The 17,060-nt window shown below is 49.8% G+C and overlaps 6 protein-coding genes across 6 annotated transcripts; 2 read left to right on the top strand and 4 right to left on the bottom strand.

Annotated features, from left to right (window-relative positions):
- Positions 1-678: 678 nt before the first annotated feature.
- Positions 679-2,348, bottom strand: ANOM_004919 (uncharacterized protein; the record flags this gene model as incomplete). The annotated part of the gene is made up of 2 exons (XM_015550176.1): positions 679-1,442; positions 1,493-2,348. 2 exons carry the CDS (start codon positions 2,346-2,348, stop codon positions 679-681), a joined length of 1,620 nt encoding a protein of 539 aa, XP_015407753.1.
- A 1,243-nt stretch (positions 2,349-3,591) lies between these two features.
- ANOM_004918 (ankyrin repeat domain-containing protein) lies at positions 3,592-5,106 on the bottom strand (the record flags this gene model as incomplete). The annotated part of the gene is made up of 1 exon (XM_015550175.1): positions 3,592-5,106. One exon carries the CDS (start codon positions 5,104-5,106, stop codon positions 3,592-3,594), a length of 1,515 nt encoding a protein of 504 aa, XP_015407754.1.
- A 670-nt stretch (positions 5,107-5,776) lies between these two features.
- On the top strand, positions 5,777-6,980 carry ANOM_004917 (glycoside hydrolase family 16 protein; the record flags this gene model as incomplete). Its single annotated transcript, XM_015550174.1, has 2 exons — positions 5,777-6,110; positions 6,196-6,980. 2 exons carry the CDS (start codon positions 5,777-5,779, stop codon positions 6,978-6,980), a joined length of 1,119 nt encoding a protein of 372 aa, XP_015407761.1.
- Positions 6,981-7,465: 485 nt separating this feature from the next.
- On the bottom strand, positions 7,466-10,570 carry ANOM_004916 (SUMO protease ULP1; the record flags this gene model as incomplete). The annotated part of the gene is made up of 1 exon (XM_015550173.1): positions 7,466-10,570. One exon carries the CDS (start codon positions 10,568-10,570, stop codon positions 7,466-7,468), a length of 3,105 nt encoding a protein of 1,034 aa, XP_015407762.1.
- A 765-nt stretch (positions 10,571-11,335) lies between these two features.
- On the bottom strand, positions 11,336-13,422 carry ANOM_004915 (PAP2 domain protein; the record flags this gene model as incomplete). Its single annotated transcript, XM_015550172.1, has 5 exons — positions 11,336-11,430; positions 11,488-11,969; positions 12,027-12,797; positions 12,881-13,097; positions 13,169-13,422. Coding segments are annotated over 5 exons (1,611 nt in total), but the record flags the coding sequence as incomplete, so codon positions are not given.
- A 1,889-nt stretch (positions 13,423-15,311) lies between these two features.
- On the top strand, positions 15,312-17,039 carry ANOM_004914 (Rho4-like protein). Its single transcript, XM_015550171.1, has 3 exons — positions 15,312-15,860; positions 15,929-16,132; positions 16,184-17,039. The coding sequence occupies exons 1-3, from the start codon at positions 15,573-15,575 to the stop codon at positions 16,538-16,540; spliced, it is 849 nt and encodes a 282-aa protein (XP_015407760.1). The 5' UTR covers positions 15,312-15,572; the 3' UTR covers positions 16,541-17,039.
- Positions 17,040-17,060: the final 21 nt, after the last annotated feature.

The raw sequence follows: 17,060 nt of genomic DNA, 5'->3' as shown, positions 1-17,060 counted from the left end.
GCCAAATGCAAGGTATATATCGCTAGGTCCAGACCAAAATAGAATAATCTGCAAAAACAATCCATCCAAAGGGGTATCTTGTATACATATCCATCCAGGGCGCCGTATCATGCCTATCAATTCCAGTAGTAGGTTATGAGCCCCCGACTCAAGACTCAACTGTCAGTGTTATGTAAAGTATTGTGCTGCCTTGAGCAGGACGTCGCAGGTCACCAAGATGTCAGAATGGTCTATTCGTTCAATGTCAAGATGCGGCGAACCTCGGTATTTATACCAAAGGCCGTCCGCATCCTGCCATACCCAGGCTTGGGAAATGGAATGTTGCTACACGTCGACAGGGGCATAATGTCCCCTGTGTCGATCATTGTGCAACCAAGGAGCAGTGCTGCTATCACGCATCACACCAGAGAATGCTACCACTAAGTTAAAAGGTTCACAATGGGGGCATTCTCTGTTGTCGTGTTAGCTAGCGATGCATCTGCAACGAGATGCGTGCAGGACAAAGGTCGATCGTGATACGACCAGTCCGGTAAGGATAGAGCACCAAAGGCCCTTGTGCCCGTTAAGTGACTTTTGCATAGTAACTTGTACGGTAAAGTCACGTAGCAGGCAAGAGCCCGTGGTGCAAGCCTCCGTATTCTACCACTATATCGTGTTGACGATATCGTGATCAGGTCACTACGGACTAGTAGCATCGGACTCAGTAGCCGGAAGTTCAGGGTCATGCTCCTCTGTCTTGTCCGTTTTACCTGAAAGAGACACGATCTCCGTCGGGACCGTGTTCGGCAACGTCCGCGCATCATCGTCCTGCGCGCCATCGCCACCGTACCGGCCATTGCGTATGCTGGCTTTGGATTCTATCGGAGACAACTTCTCTCGCTCAGCGCGACCAGGCTTCAATCGGATGCGCCCACGTTCCAAAGCTCGAAGTAGGGTACCAACTTCCTCGGAAACAATGCTTCGCAGCTTACTCATAGCCTCGTCGGACACTTCAGAGTGGGCATTCCATCCAAGCTTGTCAGACTCATCCGAAGCTATCGATTTCGACTCCAGCGACGGCCCAGTGATCAGTCGGTGCAAAGCAGTAGGTGACACATTGTTGGGACGGCGTGCCATCTTCATCGGTTTCGGCTTCGAACCCGATGACACCGACGGCAAGTCTTCTTGTTGTCGCTTCGGGGGACGTGGAATATGGGCATTCGGCCCTTCTCCAACCTCGTTCCGAATCTTGTAATAAACCAAACCCAGTGTGGCAGCCAGTGCCTGGTGTGCGGCCTCGGGGTACAAGCGAACTGCTTCAGCACGAGTCAAATTGGACGGGTAGTCGCTGGAGTCGCTAGAGTCACTATCACTGACAAACAAGGCCTCTGTCTGGTGCATTCGACCCCAGTATTGGTAACCTCCAAGTTGATAAAATTCGGCCAACTGAACCAACCGGTTGACTAAATCCTGTTAGATATGCCGCTGGGTCATTCACCGTAGTACGACTTACTCCGACTGCGCTTCTTCAGGCACCAGAAGCGCCAGACAGTGCGAGGGAAATATTCCGGCCACTGCAGCGTGCCATCATCCTCGACAACGGGGACTGGGGTAATTGGGGCGTGGGTGGTATGGGCCAAGGAGTTGAAGCGGACGCGTTCCGAATGCTTCATGCGAGACTCAATCAGAGAAAAGCGGTCGAAGACCGAGTTCAAATGTCGTGATGTCTCATGTTGAAGAGTGATCAAATCAGTACGAAGTTGACTGATGGTCGCGTGTAGTTTGCTGATCTCCACCCGGCATCCACACACGTCCGTCTGAACCTGTTCGATGTCGGACTGGATTTGATCGATATTCTTCGACAAACGATCGACATCACTGCGTAAGAAAACGGTCTCGTTGCCGGTCTGGCCGATGCTCGACTTCAGTTGGAACACTCCCGACTTCAACTGATCCACGTCCGTCCTCAACGCGACCACATTTAGATCGATTCGGTTTGAAATGGAGCGATGGGCTTCGAATTCCCGACGAATATGTTCATCTTCCCGATTCCGTCGATCGACATAGCCGTCTTTGGTCAGGATAGTCGAACGTAATTCCAGAACACGGGAGTCAAGCAGGGTTAAACGGTCGTGAATGTGAGATAGGGCAGGGTCGGATAAGCTAGGCGGTGTCGTTTCATGTACAAGAGATAGTCTAGGGCTCGAGATGGGCATAGACATGCTCGAAGTGCGAGACAGACTCCGTTCGAGGGTGGCTGTCATGGTGGTGTGATGGGGAGGGACTGATATGGGTAGATAGGGATAAGAGAAGGGTGATAAATCGTGGTTAAATCGAGTTTCAATAAAGTCAACACCCCCTAAAGTCATTCAACAAGATATGAGGTCCATTTTGGCGATAGTTCGAATAATGATAGCGATGGGATGTGTGGGGTGATCGATGGTCGTGATGATGTTGTGGTATGAGTTGATGGCGGTTGCGAGATGAGTGAGAAAGACTCAACTCTCTCCTCCTTGACCCGTGACCGCCCCGTCCCCTCCTTCAACTTGCGTGGCAGACACGGGATGGCCCAATGCGGTCGGGACTGCCGGTCGATTAGCCCTAATCAAAACATTGCGAACACCCGTCCTTCAGCCACTGGTCCTTCTTCATAGGAGGAAAGCATCAAATAGTCTAATTGATTCATTAATGTTCATTGATTCCTAAATAACAGCTCTACCAGTGCCCAACACTTGAATCTCAAATGAAGCCCTGCTGAGACAAAATACACAACGCAAATCCTTCTTTGGTCAACAATACAAGCCGTGACAATACAATGAGATTAAATTTACCGCCGAGCTAGAGGCTTGGCAGCCGCACTGCATTCAGCTGACCACCTCCAAGCCAATGATTGACCAGTTCGTCTCTCACTTTGCCTTATCGCCACCCAAGCAGCCTCCTTTACTGGATGACAGAAATAGCCCAAGGCGTCATTGTGCAATCGGCCTGAAAGGAATCCCCCATGCCGTATTTGTATTTCCTATCTTTCAATGATCTCAAAGTCTGACCAGTTGACCCTGCGTACGATTTTACATCGACACCATGACCTAAAGTTGTAGTAGTAATAGGTGAAGAATAGGTGAAGAGAGGGTTGGGGAAAATAGATAAAGTGACCACAGAAAATATTAGAACATGCTCTAATTACAATAGAAAACCAATCTGAGTCGGCTTCTCATAGTACTACCGACACCACTTGGGCTGCGATCGTGCATTCAAACGTTCCCGTGTCCGAACATGATTCTGGGGGGACTCAACTTCCCATACAAAGTGGGCCACTTGGGACAACTACTTTATATAAGACAAAACAGTAATAGTGAGGAATAATACTCAAGCTACGTTAAATAAGATTAATGGAGCAAAGTATTAGTCGCTTATAGCAATGTATAAGCAGTTTAAGCAACGCAATGCTTTTATTGATGGAATTTATATATTTAAGATCGACTACTACCCACTCATCATACATTTCTGACCTAGAAGAATCTCAGTGATGGCCAAATTTTAGAAAGAGCCATAAAAGGTACATTAAAAAAAGAAAGAAAGAAAGAAAGAAGAAGAAAATTTAACCAGAACCTACTACATGAACAATGCCCCCCACTCTGGAAATAGCTGGAGTCTTTCGGTCATAGGCATTCGCCAACGGTCATCCCCTACATTTGATTGACAACCGTGCGCAAGTAAAGTTCGAGCAAGCTCAATAATTTCCCTCTTCCCCTGACTGAATCTTCTGTGTGCTCCATATACACCTCCCAGGATTTCATGCGTGTATTCGTGCAGAACATCCTCATATGCATAGAGCAAGGCATTGAGCGGAGTACCTTTGGTCGGAAACTGAAGATGAAGAGGGTTGCCCGCATCGCATCCAGCTAAAAGGAGCATATGGACCAGCCCTAGATCCCTGTTGCGGGCAGCATACCATAGCGCGGTCTGGCCGCCCCACGCTCTGTCGTTAACATCGGCGTCTTGGTCGTGGAGAAGGGTTACGATGCTCCTGGATCTCCGGTGCTCGATCGCATACATCAGTGGCGTTTGACCTTGTCCGTTTCGAAGGCGAAGATATTGTGGATACGTATCACCCTCACTGTCACCAACCTGCACGGCCAATTGCATTACTGTGTCCAAGACAGCGTGATCCGGGTTCAATACGGCGGCGTGAAGAGGAGTCTCCTTGCTTCTCGGATGTTGCGCCCGAAGAAATCGTCCGCCATCCCAACCAAGTTGAAGAACCTCGTCGAGCACAATATGTGGTTCATAGGCACAGATGCAAAAGAGACTTCGGCCTGGGACTCCTTCATTATAGGTGAAGAGTTTCCTGAAAAGCTCCATGTTCCCGACCTTCCATGCCAGCGTTATCGCCGTCTCCTCTTGCTCACCGTAGGCATTTGCCTTTTGGTCAACGTGAATCTTGTCTCCGAGGGATAAAAGGTAGTCCAGAACCTCCCTCGCCGATGTTAAGATGGCCACAGCCAAAATGCTGTACCCACAGAAGAGCATACCGTTCGGGTTCGTTTCAAGCGCGACTAGCATCTCAACTGCGCGGGCATCATCTCGAAGGAGCGCCAATCCAATTGACGATCTCGCCAAGGATGAATGTATGGGGTAGTCACACAGCTCTTGCTCAGGCCATATAGGGTCTTCCAATGGTCCAGGCTCGAAATAAGTAGGAGTCATTACCCCAGCTTGGACCAGAGGACCAATTAAGGTAAGAATTACGTTTCTGGCAGTCGCCAATAGCGAATTTGCTCCTTGCTCAGATGGAAGCTGAGCCCCAGGTGGAAGATCAGGGTTCATTAGACGGCGTAGTAGCTCTAGTTTCCCGTCATCATCACCCCATATGTCCAGCAACTTTTGTGCCACATTATCGGCGGTCAGTTGCTCTTGCTTCAGACGCCGGACACGCTGAACTAAGCCTGCAACGTGCGGAACTGATATCGAATCATCTTCTGTTTTTGTCGAGGGTTCACGTTGTCTTTGTGCAGCCGCTCGACGGTTCTGATGTACTCTCGCATGGTTTTTCAATGCTGCACCGTAATACTGTGGATGAAAGCGCCCGCAATGGACGCACTCGACGTTCTCCCTGCGCCTCGGCATCGTGTTTGATGTTGCACGTTTCTGAATATGAGGTCGTGTTTCAATTTGGACATTACGCAGAGCATAAGAGTAGGGACTCAGACAGGGAGTATGTATATATAAGACATTGGATTCTTCATTTGGCGTAGATATTTTAGGCCATATCAAAGATGTGTTCCAGAGACTATTGAAAGGCGCTGGGCCGTTCATTCATAGACTATGTTGATATGACAAAGAAGTACAATATCGGAGACCATAGGAATGCTATTATTGAGGCTTGTAGTGCGCCATTGTTAGTAAATGTTCCTTGTCACAATTGATTGTAGTTTTATTGTCAGTACCGTCTCGTTGTGTTCCCATTATGTTCTTATGGAGTCTAGACAATGGAGGCCCTCGCCACGATGGAAAGGACGCACCATCATACCCAATGGAAGATGGTTCAATAAGCTTAATTGAGGAGATATAGCATTGTATCTAGACAGTGTTACTGTTCCCCGACAGATGTCCAGAGAGACAATTGACTCTGTAAGGGAAGTAACACACAAAGGCGCACCTGCCGCAGTATCCATAACCCTAACGATATACCAACACATCCAAGTGAATAGAATAGAAACATGCGATATCTTTCAAACAATCAATACTACTATACCTTACACCAGACATTCCTTTCTATTATCATTTTCCACTAACAATGAAGTTCAAACATCTCGCCCTCCTCCCCAGTCTCTCTTTGATATCCACGACCACCGCCCTCCCTACCTCCAACCCACCATCAACAAACGACACCCTCTGCGACTGCTACATAATCTCCGGTCCGGACCCAGGCTACTTTACCAACTACCACTTCTGGGACTTTCGCAACATCCCTCTCCCAAATGCCACCCAACAACCGGCCCCAGCGCTCCTCGCACTAGACACCACGCTCCTCCTATCCAACACACCCTTCATCAACGACTGGCGCCCCCAAACCTGGACCAAAACGGGAAACACGGAGCTCCTCCCCATCGCCAACGCCGAAAAAAAACGTATTCATCGCCCCCAACCCTGACCCCCAGAGCCACGTCTGGCCAAACCCAACATACCTTCTCCTCCAAACAACCCGGCTCGCAGACTACGTCTCAACCGCCGAAATCGAGTTCCTCCGATGGAACATCCTGCACTGTTCACTCCGCGTGAGAATGAGACTCATGTCAAAGGAAACCGCCCTCGGCCCCAGGATCATCTACCCACCCACCCGAAAACCCGAAGACAAGGATTGGGGCAAAGGGAGTCGACGACCCGTGAGGCATAATACTGTGCCCAAAGGCGCTTGCGTCGGACTCTTCACGTACCAGTCCAAAACATGCGAGTCGGATATCGAGATCCTCACTTCTGATCCACCCAATGTGATCCATTATTCTAACCAGCCAGATTACGATCCCGTCTCGGATACGGCTATCCCCGGGGCGGGCTCCATGGTGAATCTTTCGGTGCCGTGGACGGCGTGGTCGACGCATCGCCTGGATTGGTTTCCTGATATCTCGCGTTGGTATGCTGGGGAGACTTTGCAGGCGGTTAAGGCTTATGGTGTGCCTCGGGAGCCGAGTACTTTGGTGTTGAACCTGTGGAGCGATGGGGGGAATTGGACGGGGAATTTGAGGGCTGGGGAGTCGGTGTTCTTGGGAGTTGAGTGGATTGAGATGGCGTTCAATGTTTCTTCCGTGCCTGGGGCGTCTGTTGGCCGTGGTGAGGGCTTGACGAGGTCGCGAGGTGGCGCGGTTCGGAGGGCTGATTTGGGGGATGTTGGCAGAGCTAGTAGCAAGACGTTAGAAGGTGATATCCCGAAGCAAAAGAATATATCCACAGGGGATGAGGTTGGGTGTCGAAAAGCGTGTTATGTGAGTGACTTTCATTAAGTTCTCCCGGCAGTCACTACGTCTTCATGGTCTTATAAATATTCAATCGACATCTTTACAACAGAGACAACAGTGCCTGTACAAGTATTCACATTGGTCTAGATTGTATCCACAGATATCTAGCACCCAAATCAACCATGTTCATGTCCATGTCCGTATCTCAATCCGTCCCCATGTCGCATGCTGTATGTGCATGTAAGCATCGAAAGCGATTTTCGCCGGGTAAACCCAATTCAATGTCATATGTCAGGAGCTTTGCTTCAACTGACGGGTATCACTCGTACATGTGCCAAACGCCGTTATGATCCCAAAACGAACTCTTACAATATGCCCATCCTATACTCTCACAGCCCCCAAACTCCACGCAATGCAAGACACAAAAAAAAGTAAAACGACAAACAAAAGACAACATAATACAACATCGATGGCTTGGTTTTCCTCCTCTTCCTCCCCTTCCCCCTACTGCCCCACCGGGAGGCGTTGCCCTAGAGCAACACCTCCCCGCCGGAGGCCGGATCGAAATCCCCCTCCAGCCCCCCGGCCATCAGCTCGGCCACTATCTTCTTGCGCAGCAGGACAATGTCCCGCGCGCAATAGGATAGTGGCTCGATGCCGATGGCCACCGCTTTTGCGGTAGATAAAAGGAACACCCCGCAGTCACTACCGTTGTCTTGCTGAGGAGAGACAGACGGTAGGACGCGCCATTCCTCCTCAACGTAACGAGGGCCCAATTCGTTACGGAGCCAGTCCTTCATCACCCCCACATGCCGGTGCGAGAGTGAGCCCAACGAGTCGAAATGCTCGATGGTGCGTTCCAACGGCTTGATCACGATAAGTGTCCAGTGTGCACTGTTGTGCACTGGGACAAACACGGTATCCACGTCAAGAAGAGATGCGCCGCCAATCTTGGCACGATTCGCCCAGCGTCGGACAGACTGGTAGCCTTTGTCGCGCATGTTGGAGAAAAAGAAAGTATTGAAAGCGTGGAACCGGGGTTTGTCGCTACGGCCGTTGTTGTGATTCGTGCGGCGCAGATAGTCAACGATTAGAGCAAGGTACGAGTTGATAACCTCATCGTTCAGCCACGCCATGGGAGTAAAACACGTAGATAGATCCTTCTTCGTCAGTGGGTCCCCAGCCAGAGTAGTGGCGATGCGGCGGTTGCTGTTTGTGGCCATGGCGTTGGATACTCGGCTCATCCACTCCCCTGAGAGAGGACGTACAGCTGGGCCTTCAACACGAACTCGAGCGGGGCTTTGCTTGCGCTTCTCCTCCTCTTCGATCTTTTTCCACTCCTCAGCATAGACAGACGCCGTCCGGCCGGGCGGAAGCGGCTTCACCTCGGGGTAAAACAGGCTCACAGCCGAGACGGGTCGTCCAAGTGGATGCTCAATCTGTTCTTCCCACCAATGTCCGCCGAGTCCAACCTGCTCATCTTCAATCTCGGTTTTTACCGCCGAACTAGCAACTGGCGGGACATTCTCCTTCTGTTCGTTGGGCGCCTTTTTAGAACTAACGCGGTCGACATTGGGGGACGTGGGATGGAGGTATGGCGCAAGGTCAGGGAGAGTAGGTTCCGGGATAAACTGTTCAATCGGATCCTTGAAGCGCACTCGCTTCTTCTGTTTCGGCTTCGCCCCCTCTTTTGGCGCGGGCTCGCCTAGACGTTCGGTGCGTTCGGAAAGTCCAATGTGGGTGGATACGCGAGGTCCCTGGTCCTTCAACACTTCGCTGAAGTCCCCGGTTTTCCATGCTTTTTGTAGCGCAAGTTCGCGTTTGCCACGCTCCAGGTTTCTGCCTGGCCACAACCGGCGTTTCAGATTGGGGCTCATAGACTTGACCTGCGGAGACTTCTGGACGCCTATCGGTTTCTTAATTCCACTATTAGCCCAGTGGTTCCCTGTACTCTCAGGAGATCGGCTGCCACGCCTTCGAGGATCTCTCGCAGAGTTTGCGGCGTGTGACATGAAGAAAAAATCATTTGGCATCCCCATGAAAGATGAAGATCCAGTAGTCGGAGATTGTGGAATGTCCAGAGTCAAATCTGGAAAAGGAAGATTCTGTACTGCGGGATAACCTCTCTGTCTGCGTCTTTCGTGGTCTCTAATCATGCGTCTCTGTTCCTCGGGGAGGCGACGAAGTGCTGCAACTCGTGACGGAGAAGCTCTGAGGCCTGAAGAGCGGCTGGAAGGCTGCGGACGGCGACGACGTTGTACGTAGTCAATCACGGGCTGCCCTATCATATTCCAAGTTTTGGTAAGAACGTTCTTGACAGTTCCGGACGCAGCGTAGGCGCCTTGAACAATGGTGTAACATGTTGCCCAGTATGGGCGTAGCATATGCGGAATCTGCCTATTGTAGAGGTCACTGTCAAGTGTATCAACTGCTTGCATCCGCTGATCGCCCGCATTGCCAGATTCATCAGCAGCAGCGTTGTTTGAGCCACTGGAGTCAGGAAGAGAGGTGGTAGGAGATGGTACGTAAAGTGCACCCGTCATGAGAGGCTCTTCCCCTAAGCGCAATACATCAGTGACGGAACCCGTACCGAGTGCTGCAGTGGCAGATAAATTATCATGAGAAGGCTGCTCAGGCCATCCACCAGGAATAAGGACATCAGCACTGCCGGGATGACCAATCTGGTCAGTAACGTTTGTGCAAGTAGGCAAATGACTGTCGACCGCGAAAGCGATAGGAGCGGTCAAATATTGAAATTGCGTAGAAGCATCGCGGCGGACGGGAAAGGTAGCGGTCGGCACGGTAGGTTGTTCCTGGATCGGATATGCAGCTTTGGTTGATGGCGCTTCGGCTCTCTGGGTGTCTTCTTGACTTGTAATAGCGGAATTTGGGAATCCTTCCTCGCTAACCCGTCGATATTTGTTCGACGGACTATCCGTCTCGGCGGTAGTACGGTCAGTCGGTTCATTGAAGCCATCATCGACAGATCTCTTGCGAGAGTTGAACGAAGTCGCGGTAGTAATCGACGTGTTCGACTCAAAGCTAGGAGTTTTGCGGTCCCAAATGGACCTGGTGGTCAAAAGGCTATTGAAAGATGAATCACGTGTGGTGGGAACGCTTGTTCCAATGGTCACTGGCTTATGAGACAGGGACTTGAATATGTCGTTCGAATGAGAGCTGTATCTGTTGGTCGAGGTGAATGTATTTGCTTTGTTATACAAATGGCCGATTACGTTGTTCGTAGCAAGAGTATTTCGGAGGAAAGGCTGCGCGATGAACTGCTGCTTGAAGCGGCCGGTCGATGGGTCAATTCGCGCCTGCGGTGAGAATCGCGTCAAAGGTCTGATGATTGGAGCTCGTGTCACCGGCTTTCCGTCGAGTCTGGTGGCTTTGGGCACACCACCACTCTTTGGAGGAGTAAAATGAACCCAGTAATCAGGCCTGGAGACGTTCTGGTCGGAGGTCATGCCTATGGGCGGGGCGATGTGCCGTGACTGCTCGTTTGAGGGAAGAGGGCTGATATCCATGGGGTCGTAGTACTGCTCTTCGCTCCCCATACGGGTGTCTTCTGTATCTGTCACACTCATGGTCGTGTCCTCCATCACGCGTTGCTGGGTCGAGAAGACGCCAGCCATGGTGGATTTGAAATCAGGACGATTGGGAAAAGTAGGTACGGTTATCAACGTGGAAAATTTTGAAGCGCGTTGTAAGCAAGAAAATCGTGTAGTGAGAAGGCAAAAGATGATGATGAACAGAAGAAGTATTAAGATGTCGGTGGAAGTGGTGAAGAGATGAGGGAGGGGGAAAGCAAAACAGATGGGATCGCAATTACTGGCCATGGGTGGTTGCCATGGTTTTTATTGAGGTCGCAACAGTCGCTGGAGTGAATGGCAGCTCCATGAGCGTGCTCCGTGTGATAAACAGATGGCAGGCTGGAGAGGCGCAAAATGAGCCTTCCCACCGGCGCGCAATCTGGAGAAGTGAATTGATGGAAAGGAAGTTAAAGTAGTTCCCGGCATGGTTTAGACGCCCCGAAGCTCACCCACGCTTTCCCCCTTTGGGGACTTCACGTGATCTGCCCCGTCGACAACATTTAAAGCGATCTACAAGTAGCTCATGAGTATACCACGAACAGTTCTTCTACCATTGAAGACACAATTTCAATATTCTGGCCATTTGCTCCTCTGTATATAATCGAGGCCTCACTCAATTCGAACCTCCGTAGGCCCCCCCAATCTCTCTTCAACGCGTAACCACACCAACAAATGGGAACAAAGAAAAACAAAAAACAGGGGGGAAAAAATACATAACGCATCAAAGTCATATATGTACACCAGAAGACCAGCTATGGTACAGAAATAATAATGACTCGTGACGTTCAGCCAGCTGAACTCGAATCTCACTCTCAGCTTATCTTTCAGATGGCTTTAAATCGGCGCAAGGCCAACTCTGTCAAACACAAAAGGTGCCCCCTCCATCGCAATCCAAGCAATACCTAGACAGCGTAAGCCAAGGTCCGAAAAGGGTAGGAAAGGGTAAAGGAATCATATACCGGAATATACCACCAGCTTCGTAACCACCTCCACATCGTATCGTACACGAGGTTTCTTAATCCGCGCAAACATCTCTTCTTCGTCCGGCTCGGGGTCAGGAACGAAATCAGGGAATGGCTCCGTCAATGGAGGTGCTTCTGCACCATCAACGCCAGTTGCAATTCGAGGGTTACCAGTCCCCATCATGGTTTCATATTCATGGAGTTTGGAGCGCTTCCGCGATAGTTGATGTTGCCCTTCGGAGATGTCCTGCTGGGTATCCTCCTCTACGAGAGGCGACGTTCGGTTGCTATTTGACAGGCTCTCTCGCCTGCGCTTTTCCCGATAGGCCAGGGTTTCGTAGGCATCAGCTTCCGATTGAGGACCGATAGAGATTGCTCGTCGTCGGGGGTGGCGGATATTCGAGAAGATAGACGGGATTTCGGAAAAGGTTGGGAACACTTCATGATCCTTGAGTTGTGTGGGAACTTTGCTGTATTGCCTGGTTCTACAGTGAGCCAAAATAACCCGTATTGGATGGAGACAAGACCTGACTTACGACGCTGCGGTAAAGAATCGTCGAGGAAGTATCAGACCCAACTTTTCCAGACCACGAAAGACCGGGGGGAGTAGGCGGAGAAGAGAGGGCTTCATAACCTCTCTCCATGCAACAATCAATGCCACTCCCAATATGAGGCGCATAGCTGTCTTCAACACCCCTAACTCGTGAAACTTATACGGAACAGTAGCAGGCACGGGGTCGTCCCACGTGATGCTCGTTTTCGCTACGTGCCAATAAGCCACTTGCAACCCAAGTATCACTCCCGCAAAGGCAACACTGTCATCGAAACAAGGACAATCATCGGCGGGCTCCGGATGAAGACGAACAAGAGCTAGGATCACTAATACCACCAGCGTGATCTGTTTTCCGGAAGCCGAGACTACAAACTCGTCGAAGGCGGCCCCGTAGGCATATTGTATTACTGCAAGCAAGGTTCCCAGCAAACAGCCAATTATCACATCGAAAAACCCGTGCATACCGCAGTAGAGTCGGCCGAACACAATCGAGGTAACATAGAGGTAAGTTATACCTTGTAGAAACACGTTGACGGCGGGGCTCAAGGTCGAATCGGGCATGTTTAGGAGAGCCAGTGCGTATACAGCGACTGAGACGGCATTCGTCGAATGAGTCGAGGGAAACCCATACTCCAACGCAGCAGAACCAGACATGGTAATACGCTGTAGCGGGGGCGATAGTGGGCGTGGGAGGCAAAGCAAGTCTTTGATAAAACCGCTAAAGAAGACTCCGGAGGCCAGAAGATTTACCATACTAACCAGTTAATACTTTTAGCCAATGTAATCACAGGTCCACAGCGCAGCGCACTTGGAACTGTCTCGGGCCCATGTACATACCCACGCCCTAAGCTTGTATACCCATGCCAGAACAGTATAGGCAAGAAAACCATGAAAAATGTATGCGTTCCGAGATTGGCCGTAAATGCGAAGTAGGAGTCTAGGGCCGGAGTCCGTACCTTCTCCTGCAACCAGGCCAGATATGGCGTCTCATATCGCACCAAGGGGAGAAGTTTCTGTCGTGGCCAGTACCGCCAGGATGGGAGCTGGTTCCGATCTATCCCCAGCGCACCGTTAGCATGTTGACGCGCTGAACGACCATCAAGTCAAATAGGGATTGCGACGCACAATGATTAAGGCTTCTCAGGCCAGCATCTGGTGTGCCATTTGGTCCCTTGTCCATGTTGCCGGCGGCGTTCAAATCACAGTTGACGCTATCGTTGCGGTCTCCCCATAGATCCCACGGAGGGTCTGCTCAGTTCAATGTCTCGACGCCGATGACAATTTCGTGGAGAAAACCATTCGGAAGCACGAGAGGTGCAGGATTTTCAGTAATTGTCCCTTGTCCACTCGGCTTCAATCAGGGGGAAGAGAATGACAACAGCAGATCGATTTTGGATTAGTCGGGGAAATTGTCCCGCGCTATCCAGCGGTTTGGTTCTTGGGCGGTCAATGCGATTTGAATCGCACGGGGAAGTAAAATTGCTACCAATACAAAGTAGGATGCTACGTTAGTGCTTAGTCACCCCTAATTGGCCCGATACGAGTACAGAGTGGATAATGCATCCTTTCGGTGATTTCTTTTCTATCGCTCGACATGAGGCTTTTTATGCCAACGGAAGACGGAACATGAAGAACCGCCGAAAGAAATCTGGGTCCGGAATTCCTACGGGTGCTCTCTTTCTGCATTAATCTGAAGGACTCGGTGCAATGTATGCTCAAGTGGATTCAATATCAAAATAATCCAAGGGAACGGGTGTTTTCTTTCCCATTATTGGTCGGCTTATGATCAGCCTTCAGGAACCTCGGCAGATTGAAGCGCATACACAGTAGAAAAATAAAAAATAAAATAAACTAAAAGTGTCACTCGACCGCATCCCCATGTTCGTCTACGGCCGACTCTCCAATATATATATCTTCCTGGTCCACACACGCACACAAACACACTCATCCATGTCTTGTCCAGCACTGAGTTACATACATACATACATACATACATTGGGTACGAACGAATTAAATTGAAAATAAAGAACAATAGGTTAAACGAAGTCGCTAGAGAACATCCCTCCGGTGAATTGTTTCCACGTGATGGTTCAAGCTTTCTGGGAGATCTTCCATATGGACAGACCATGGTTAATCTCGTAAGGAATGCTTGTTCGTGTTATTATACCCAGAGCCCTCTAAAGAGAATGTTATTGTAGAGACAAAGTCAATATGGACACAGCCTATCAAATCAATCAGAGACCGAATGCTGAATTATGTTGGTAGAGGACTGAATTGTCGACGTGGAACTTGGTTCCGATAAGGCAGATCTCCCAAACGGGAACACTATTGAACCATAATAGATCTCTTGTTAGCAAACGCGGGAGAAAAAGAAGTCACTCGTAGACCTTCCACATTAGGTATCGAAATATAACGTGATTAGAGACTTTGATATCTTTTTCGTCTCCAGCATGCTCGGTACTCTCTCAGGCTACCCCGAGTGCGTGACGATCGTCGGGCGAATTCGAGTTGGTTGGTGCCGTAATGAGCCACACACATTCATACGACCATACTACATTGCAACAAGTGGCAGTGGTGTGGGGACATTGGGTAATTGGGTACAGAAGTAGGGTAGGATTGGCTTGAAATTTCTACGACGGTAGCCGTGCATGATTCGTCTCTGTGACGACAGATGACAGCTGGGTCGAAGGATCCAGTGTTTTCCTGTCCCTCAAGCACACAGTCGTCAACGGAGTACTCCGTAGTAGGGGCATACTATTAGACCAGACCCGCCAGGGTAAATCTAGGCCGAGATATTGGCCAGTGTCTAGATTGCATAATCGGTGATCGCGGGCCAATCGAGACACTAAGCAGAATCAGCCTTCACGATCGGAGCCGCTTTTAGGGCACGGGAGAGTGAGAACAAGGTTACTGATAGGGTCGACCTTGGAAGAAATCCAAGAAGATCAAGGTGTTTGGAAGGTGTGGCCCAGACCACAGGCCAGGAATGCCTTGATTTGAGTGATTGATCCAATCACTCGAGTGACGTTGTGCTAAAAAAAGGTTCAATGCGTTGGGGTGTGGATTGATTTGATTGATATTGATTTGACTGCGTCATGGCCTGGGCAAGTGGTTGCCATGGCACCGCTTCGGCCCGTAAACATCGGGTTTCATGTCAGCTGGAGGAGCGGCCACGCCACACCTGCCATTACTTGATCGGACTACCACAACTATCGTGAAACTTGACATCTCTTTCTTTTTTTTTCCCTGTACCTAGACTGTAGCCCTTGATCTTCGACTTCTTTTTTGTTGTTATTTTCTCGCCATTGTTTTTCTCGATTTCCTTCAACTCCGTCCCGACCATCATCCTCACCTTATCACAGAGCCTATCGACTGCTGGAAACCGAATATTTCCGGGACACCTTTAAACCGGGCAGTGGATCTATCTATACGCAATAGATCAGAAGGGCAGTTCCATTTTCGGCGCCACCGAGCACCACGTTCTTCAAAAATCTCCTAATTCAATCTCAGCCCTCTTGCCTCCGCCATCATGTCGAGTCATATGTACGATGACCAGCCCTATGCAGTGTCACGACGTCATTCGGTAAAAACACCTCCTCCTTCATCCACGCCCCGGCACAGCAGAGGGCGCAGCCAGAGCGTCCGCGTGAGCAATGGAACTGCCAGCACAAATACTAGCATCTCAAGTGGGAGGATGTCGGAAGCGACGAATATCACTCAACCACCGGCATACTCGAAAAAGTTCGTTGTGGTGGGAGATGGTGGATGTGGAAAGACATGCCTCTTAATTAGTTACTCACAAGGGTATTTTCCGGAGGTAAGGCTCTTTATCTCCCTCGAATGTTACTGAACAGCCTTTCCGACCGCTGTTCTGACCTGCACTAGAAATACGTCCCGACAGTTTTTGAAAACTACATCACACAAACCGTCCATCGGGCCTCAGGGAAGACGGTCGAACTTGCCCTCTGGGATACTGCAGGCCAGGAGGAGTACGACCGTTTGCGCCCATTATCCTATCCGGAGACTGATTTGCTCTTTGTTTGCTTTGCTATTGATTGCCCCGCCTCTCTAGAAAATGTGATGGATAAGGTATACCTCTTTGGGATTATTTATATGATACATGACACTGACTGGATATAGTGGTATCCTGAAGTCCTGCATTTCTGCCCTACGACTCCGATCATCCTGGTTGGGTTAAAGTCCGATTTGCGCAACAAAAGGACTTGCATTGAACTCCTCAAAACCCAAGGACTGACACCAGTGACCCCGGAGCAAGGTCAGGCAGTGGCTCGGCGGATGAATGCCTCGTACATTGAATGTAGTAGCAAGGAAATGCGCGGTGTGGACGGGGTATTCGAAACGGCTGTTGACACTGTTGTGTCGGCTGAAGAACAGTTTAGCTGGAACAACCGCCAAAGTCATAACACCAGTGGTAAAGCTACTGGAGGTGGCGGTGGTCCCAAGAAGGTCAAGAAGCGTACATGCAAGATCTTGTAGACCGCTTTTCTTCTCTCTCGACGTGTCCCATGCCCCCCTCTCTGTTTTTGTTTGATATGCTCCTGTTTTCTGCCGAAAGAAGCCTGGTTGCTTCGGCGGTTTGCTTCTCCTTGTACGCGATATGAATTGGATACGACCGGGAGAGGATGGCCCACGCAGTACAACCCATTATGTGCTTTTCTAAATGTTTTGTTAACGGCGGCCTTTTGATTTTACATTTTCATGTTGCTATACCTGTTTTGCCTTGATGATTGTCTCCATGAAACACTATTACCCTTCCTTTATATCCACTATTATTTGTCTGTGACCACCTTGATTTTTTCAAATTGGCATGTTTTCCTCATGATGTCTGTCACGAATCCGGTCCGAGGACCACTATGTCATATGCATGGGGTGGGTGTTTATTGGCGCTGAGTCTCCCATGTCACTGAATATAAAAACACTGTGAACCCCGAACGATGTTTCTGCCTTGTAGTTTGATAATATATCATCTAGAAATAGAGAGTAAATAATACACACG

Source organism: Aspergillus nomiae (assembly GCF_001204775.2).
Source record: "Aspergillus nomiae NRRL 13137 chromosome Unknown contig00101, whole genome shotgun sequence".
Classification (NCBI taxonomy): domain Eukaryota; kingdom Fungi; phylum Ascomycota; class Eurotiomycetes; order Eurotiales; family Aspergillaceae; genus Aspergillus; species Aspergillus nomiae.
The sequence above is the reverse complement of the archived record's forward strand: the minus strand, read 5'-3'. Positions and strand labels throughout refer to the sequence as shown.

Bases quoted from the DNA above. Each gene is read 5' to 3' on its own strand.
- ANOM_004914 (XM_015550171.1), top strand. From the start codon at position 15,573: ATGTCGAGTCATATGTACGATGACCAGCCCTATGCAGTGTCACGACGT. The intron at 15,861-15,928 runs GTAAGGCTCTTT...GACCTGCACTAG, and splicing joins CACAAGGGTATTTTCCGGAG to AAATACGTCCCGACAGTTTT. The intron at 16,133-16,183 runs GTATACCTCTTT...GACTGGATATAG, and splicing joins TAGAAAATGTGATGGATAAG to TGGTATCCTGAAGTCCTGCA.